The 7,243-nt window shown below is 38.9% G+C and overlaps 1 protein-coding gene across 1 annotated transcript; it reads left to right on the top strand.

Annotated features, from left to right (window-relative positions):
* The first annotated feature begins 308 nt into the window (after nt 1-308).
* On the top strand, nt 309-7,132 carry LOC124634310 (heat shock protein 70 B2-like). The gene is made up of 6 exons (XM_047169843.1): nt 309-449; nt 4,501-4,661; nt 4,782-5,663; nt 5,735-6,106; nt 6,216-6,443; nt 6,762-7,132. The coding sequence occupies exons 1-6, from the start codon at nt 368-370 to the stop codon at nt 7,014-7,016; spliced, it is 1,980 nt and encodes a 659-aa protein (XP_047025799.1). The 5' UTR covers nt 309-367; the 3' UTR covers nt 7,017-7,132.
* The last annotated feature ends 111 nt before the right edge of the window (nt 7,133-7,243 follow it).

Genomic DNA, 7,243 nt, shown 5'->3' with positions numbered 1-7,243 from the left:
AGGTGGTACCAGTTTTTACAATGGTTAAAAGTTCTAGCTACATTCTGCCTAACTTGGCATGCAAATATTTATACATGCATAATAATTTATACATACACTACGTACATACTCTTCCAGCAAGTACCGATGAAAATACGAAGTAGCTTCATATATGTATATCTTACGTAGGTATTTGGCCATAAGAGCAATCAAAATAACACCCAACTTTCTACGATACATCTCCCGCTTAACCGGCTATATGTTTAGACCGAAGTTCGTTCCGCCTTCCTGAAATCAGCGCGAACGCGAAAGTTTGTTTAATCAATACCATCCTCAAACCGTTACCAAGACTACTGAAACTGGAAACTGAAGCAATAATACTGAAAAAATGGCTGGTAAACCTAAGAAAAAAGAGGAAGAAGATGATGCAGATAGTAAAAAAGAGGAGAAGAAATCTAAGAAGAAAGGAAAGAATAAAGGTAAATGTAATGTGGATATGCTCACTGAAGCTGCGATGAATAATGTGTACTACGCGTGCCATAATGTGCAAGAATTACTGGCGGCTAGAGGTTTCCATCCTCCAGACTTTGTGAAGAAGAAGAAAAAGCGTTGAGAGCACTTTCATCTGAAGAAATACTACTTCGAATGCTTTCAAAACTGTTTCTGAAAAAGTTTTGCTTAATGTCAACTTCATTAAAAATCTTACTGAAATGAAAAAGTTAAATAATGTGTGTTTTATTTTCGTTTACAACAAAATATTATTGATACAGTTTGTATGAGTCTGCACCAAATAAACTGTTGACCATTATGGAGTATTTGGTAGGACCTTCTTAAGAAATCGCACTCTATGGAAGTATAAAATTGGCAAATAACTGTTAAAAAACTAAAATATAACGTCACACCAAAATTTCACGTCAAACTTAATTCGGGACAATGTAAATTTATTATTTTATTACGCAAAAAAAACAATAAGAAATGTACGTTATAACCAATTCCAAAAAATGTGCCACTCCGTTCTTGGAAAAAGATCTAGTGTTCATACTCCGTTATTTATGAATCAGTAACTAATGTGTTGAACTATGATATACAATAGATAAGGTAAGGTATGATCTCTTTAACGACGAATGCAGTTATTTGTCTCGAGGTAAGTATGTCAAGCTTTTAGGGAATTGATGAAACTGTAGGCATCTTTAGTAAAGGGTACCTATTATTATAATTTAATTGTCTTTAACCGTACCGGTCTGTGACCTGTTCGCACAACGGGTGGTGGCCGCTTATTTGTAATTATCGTGCTTATTTGCATATATTGAAAGTCTATTTTTGATATTCAATTAGGATATCGGAAACGAGTAAAGAATTCAGTATTCTTCCCCGTTTATGATGAATTCCCGTTTAGTTTGATACTTTTGGCTATTCTATTGACACAAATAGGAGCTTGATATTTACTTGTACTAATCGTATTCACTCGTGCCTTCTAAAGGCTTAGCATGTAGCAATAAGTATATCTATCTCAATGGGTTATTGAAAGGGAAATTCTCTGTATATTGAAATCGATATCACACTTATCGGCAAACTCATTAACATGAGCCCTATTTGTGTTCTCTCTACCTATATTGGTAAAGTTTTCACTCATTCGATTCCATTCAACCGCACCAACCAACTCGAACATAAATTGAATTTAAATTGTCAACCGAAGTAAACGTTCCGTGGCTTTATGGGATAATGGTTCGGTAACTAAGAGCGTTTAAAAAACTGGAGCTGACATGACCACAAATATGCTTATGCGAAAAAGTCTGTCAATTTCCACACGGATTTACCTCTACAAACAAACAGTGGTAGTTCACTCATGTAATGATAATCACATCGTTACCTACGCGTAGAACAAAATCTACAAACAATCATAAACAGACATGACGGACAAGAGCGGTCTCATTCCTATCTTTGGCAGAGGGGAAGCCACAGCAATAACGTCTCCATTTACTTAAATGCTCTACGTTCATAAAAGGTTTTATGTTCACTATCTGGCCTCAGTTCTCACTGACTGGTTTGATTGGGCGAAACATTGGATGTTAAATTAACGACTGCTTCGCTGAGGTTTATTGCTGGTTTCGCCCTAATGACGTTTACAATTCGGCCGTTTTATTGGTTCTGTGTTCCGCTACGAGATCATTTTGATAGGTGTTTGTTGAATGCAGAAAACAAATTCAAACAGTTTACAACATGGTAAATGGGACTTTCGATGCTTTAACATACCTACCTAAATAAGCTCATAGTAAAACTTCGTTTCTGGTATAAAATTGCTGTGGACATGCAACTTACGAAATGCTCAACATAAACCAAATAAGTAATGTCCCGAATCAATGGCCACATCTATAAGTTTTCAGAAGAACCACCGTCTCACAAGATTCAATCTTTTATGTCTCACATGTAGGTATTGGCTTTGAAAATTCTAATTTAATAGCATTTTTAATATCCCTAAATCAACAGGGTAGTCATAAAGGTGCATCTACATGGTGCAAGTAGCTTGCGCATGTGGAGGCACATGCGCAGGTTACATGCATTTTAAAGAAGTAAGGATCCAGCGACTCGCGCATGTTCCAAAGCTATATACCCACCCGCGTGCTCTTTTCACTTGTGCATATTACCACAGATTATATAATAGTTACTACGTAACAGATAAATCACTCCATACAAAAAAGTCCATACCTACTGTTATAAGCACCTACAAGTTCCCCAACTACCTACAAATTCCTAGCTGCGTTATAAAATGAACTTTAAAAGCTCGAGCGCTTGATTGTTATTCCAATGCGATAGCGCACAGTTCAGTGACCGCAACCGTGCCGTGGCCGTGCTTAGGGTTGCTTCTTACAATGAAATTAATATTTAAGTAGAAAAACAAAGTTACGCTTATTTTAAGATAGCATTTTTTAAACTGAGTTTTTAAATAAAAAGTAATATCAAAAATATTTTTCTTTAGTTAGGTAACTATTGTATTGCCTACTAAAATGGAGTATGGGTACATATTACTAAATATTACCTGATACGTAAGCATAGGTAAGTACTTAAGTAAAGCTTTCGTCAAAATCAAAGGCGGTTTAAACTTAACTAAGTAGGTACCTAAAGTAAAATAAGTACCTAATGATCTCTGTTGTTAAAATCATAAAGTAGATAAGTACTAATTTATGTAAAAAAAATAGAATTACTAGATAAGTTCATAAATATAAAATGTTTCTAAATCTTACAATAGTCATATTAACCAACACAACTCAAAATAATCCATCAGTTTGTTAGGTAGCTTAAAAAACCTAATAATAACCAACAGCACAACAGGCCTCGAAATAAAAATAATTAATATTGGAACGCGCGCGGCGCGTGTGACTATTGAAATCCCTGAGCCGCGTGGGGTTACCGGTAACCCAGCGAGCGGTAGGCATTTATCGCGCGCAAGTACGTCGAGTGACAGAGGCCTGATATTACCTTGCTCCAGCTACATGTACCCTCAACGTCTATAATATCGTCTGAAATATCCATATTTATCCTCTGAAAATTTACCTTCTGCGAAATTTTCTACTTTGGTACATGAATGTATTCTTTTTCGTCCTTTCTGTCGTGATGAACCAGTATTGCATTGTGACATTCTGTCATGACGGGCCCCGCCTCTTAGCATAATGCGGGGTCATGAAACTATTGTAATTCGTGTGCAGTTTCATGGGTAAGGTCATGTAGACCGGATCGTTCTGTGGCTGGTGGGATATTCAGTGAACGGTTTGCAGGTAGGATTGTTTCAAGTATTATTTATTTTCTTGTAAATTCTGTCACTATATGCGATAGACGTACTTTCTGTACATGGATAACTTAAATAATATGAGTAGGTATACCTACCAACCACTGCTTGTTAAAGCAACTCCTCGTCAAGTACCAGGACAGCATAAGATACATGAGTTTTCTTTCGTATTATTATGGGGAACTTTTTTATTTTTTATCACACAAACCTTCAGCAGATCACAATAAATTGAACAAAAAAAGATATGATCGGAATCGGCCTAGCCATTAATGTAAATATAAGCCGATAAGTATGGTAAATAAATAAATAATAAATAAATAATGTCGGGACACCTTTTTCACACACGGTCGGTTAGCCCCATGGTAAGTTATTTATTAACTTGTGTTATGGGTGCTAACACAACTGATAAACTACATATAGCTACATATATACATATTTATAAATACATATCATAACACCCAGACCACGGCCAACAAGCATGCTCATCACACAAATGTCGACCGAACCGGGAATCGAACCCGGGACCTCAGGTTCGGCGGTCCGGCATGATGTGGTAAAAGTGAAATAGGCTGAAAGGTGCTAAAAATCTCAGGTTGAGACTTTTCAAGCTTTGTTTGTACAACCTGCAGATGAGGTTGAACAATCCTTAGAAGCCAAACCTTGCCGCAAAATTTTTATAATTCCCCAAGCATGATCTTTCACATTTCGTTAATCTCCTCAGTACCTTATGATGGTGCCTGCTGTGGGCATAGACCTTGGGACCACGTATTCCGTCGTGGGCGTGTTTCAGCATGGTAAAGTGGAAATTATCGCGAACGACCAGGGCAACAGAACAACGCCCTCCTATGTCGCGTTTACTGAAACCGAAAGGCTGATTGGCGATGCTGCTAAAAATCAGGTATATAAAAAATACATAAAAATGTAGAGTACTCACTATAAACGTAGCAGTCTACATTTTCCTATTTAACGCTGAAAACTGATATATATTTGTGTAATCGTTTACTGTCTTCAATTTTAGGTAGCTGTCAACCCAAGAAATACAGTTTTTGATGCAAAACGCCTCATTGGACGAAAGTTTGATGACCCTAAAGTGCAAGAAGATATCAAACATTGGCCTTTTCAAGTTATCTCCGACAGTGGAAAGCCCAAAATTCTCGTCGAGTACAAGAAGGAAAAGAAAAAGTTTTCGCCAGAGGAAATCTCTTCGATGGTACTCAGTAAAATGAAGGAAGTGGCTGAGACGTACCTCGGCGGAACAGTAAAAGACGCTGTTATCACTGTACCTGCTTATTTTAACGACTCGCAACGTCAGGCCACTAAAGACGCTGGAGTTATTGCCGGTCTTAACGTCCTAAGAATCATAAACGAACCTACGGCAGCTGCTCTCGCTTATGGTTTAGATAAGAATCTGACTGGAGAAAAAAACGTACTCATTTTCGATCTCGGTGGAGGAACCTTTGATGTTTCTATTCTACAAATTGCTGAAGGGTCCCTGTTTGAAGTTAAATCTACTGCAGGCGATACCCATTTAGGTGGAGAAGATTTTGATAGTAGAATGGTGGATCACTTTAGTCAAGAGTTCGAACGGAAGTTTAAGAAAAATCTCAGAAACAATCCTAAATCACTGAGAAGACTACGAACTGCTTGTGAAAGGGCCAAAAGAACGCTGTCATCAAGCTCCGAGGCCAGTATAGAAATAGACGCTTTGTTTGAGGGTGTTGACTTCTACTCCAAGATCACCAGAGCACGTTTTGAGGAAATGTGTTCGGATCTGTTTCGGCAAACGTTAATTCCAGTCGAAAGAGCTTTGAAAGATGCTAATCTAAACACAAGAGAAATCCACGATGTTGTTATGGTTGGTGGCTCCACTAGAATTCCGAAGATTCAAAGGTTATTACAGGTAGCTAATATTACATCACACTGTTAATTAACCCATGTATGTTTTTACTGGTTTGAATAAATGCTTCGCAGGAATTCTTTGGCGGCAAGAATCTTAATTTGTCCATTAATCCTGATGAAGCCGTAGCCTACGGTGCTGCAGTACAGGCTGCTATCCTCAGCGGTTCAAAGGACGCTCGCATTCAAGATGTGTTACTAGTCGACGTGACTCCCTTGTCGCTTGGTATTGAAACAGCTGGGGGAATAATGACTCGTTTGGTAGAGAGAAACGCTCGCATTCCAACTGCACAGAAGCAAATTTTCACAACTTATGCAGATAACCAACCTGCTGTCACCATTCAGATCTACGAAGGTGAAAGAGCAATGACAAGGGATAATAATTTGTTGGGCACTTTCAATTTGTCTGGCATACCACCTGCTCCACGGGGAGTGCCACAAATCGAGGTTAGTACATATGTGATTGTAGAGCATACAGTTTACAATATAACATCCAAGGCATGTTTTCTAGATCTCGATAGTAAACTAAAGAACCCTCCATAATTGTATTTTGCAGGTCACGTTCGACATAGACGCCAATGGAATTCTAAATGTGAGTGCTGAAGACAAAAGTACGGGGAGATCAGAAAACATCACAATATCTAACGATAAAGGTCGCCTCAGCAAGAGAGACATTGACAAGATGCTGAGCGATGCTGAAAAGTTCAAAGCAGAAGACGATGCTGCGAAGAAAAGGGTGGAACTGAGGAACCAGCTGGAAGGTTACTGTTTTGGCTGTAAGACGGTGGGTATTTTACCAATCTTCTATCCGTTTTATTGATAAGCTTCCTAAAAGTCACCTAGTACAACATTGTAGTGCATTTGAAATTTCGTTTGTGGCTTTTGCTGTTTTGTTTCGCAATCACGCTGCTCGTGCAGCAGCATTTTGTTGAAACTTGACAATAATATACATCAGAATTTCATACCATATCATCATCATCAGGGGAAACCGCGGGCGGGATCTGGTTTCATATCAACCTTAACCATTTAATCATGCGGACCAGAATAGAATAGCATAAATAACGAAACATATCACTTACACGAAACGCCTTCCTCTCCACAGGCAGTCGACAACGCCGGTAACAGGCTGACAGATGCTGAGAAGAATGCAGTCCGTACCGAGTGCAACAACCAGTTGCGATGGCTGGAGGGTCACGCCGACGCTTCTAACAACGAGTTGGAACAGCGCTTGAAGGCTGTCCAAGCAGTATGCCAGCCTTCTATGATGAAGCTGCACGGTGCGGGGGCAGGAGGCAGTGGGCCCAGTAACGCGCGCCCGCCCAGCCCGGGCGGACCGCGAGTCACGGAGCTCGACTAAAAACAACCTTAAAAACGGGTCTTAGAGTTCAATGTTGATTTTGCTTCAATCAGAACCAGTCTACATCTTCACCTTCTGAGCCTTTTCCTAACTATGTTGGGGTCGGCTTCCAGTCTAACCGGAATAATAAGATTTGAGAAGATTTCGAAAGCAAATATTTTGGTTTATTTATTTGGTTTTGCGTAGTGCTGATTTAGAAATTTATGTAATATTTTCAGGTTATCAAA

Source organism: Helicoverpa zea, chromosome 11 (assembly GCF_022581195.2).
Source record: "Helicoverpa zea isolate HzStark_Cry1AcR chromosome 11, ilHelZeax1.1, whole genome shotgun sequence".
Classification (NCBI taxonomy): Eukaryota; Metazoa; Arthropoda; class Insecta; order Lepidoptera; family Noctuidae; genus Helicoverpa; species Helicoverpa zea.
This window is presented reverse-complemented; position numbering and strand designations above follow the sequence as displayed.

Excerpts from the sequence above, each read along its gene's own strand:
- LOC124634310 (XM_047169843.1), top strand. The coding sequence starts at position 368 with ATGGCTGGTAAACCTAAGAAAAAAGAGGAAGAAGATGATGCAGATAGT. Across the intron at positions 5,664-5,734 it reads AGATTCAAAGGTTATTACAG|GAATTCTTTGGCGGCAAGAA; the intron begins GTAGCTAATATT and ends AATGCTTCGCAG. Across the intron at positions 6,444-6,761 it reads ACTGTTTTGGCTGTAAGACG|GCAGTCGACAACGCCGGTAA; the intron begins GTGGGTATTTTA and ends TCCTCTCCACAG.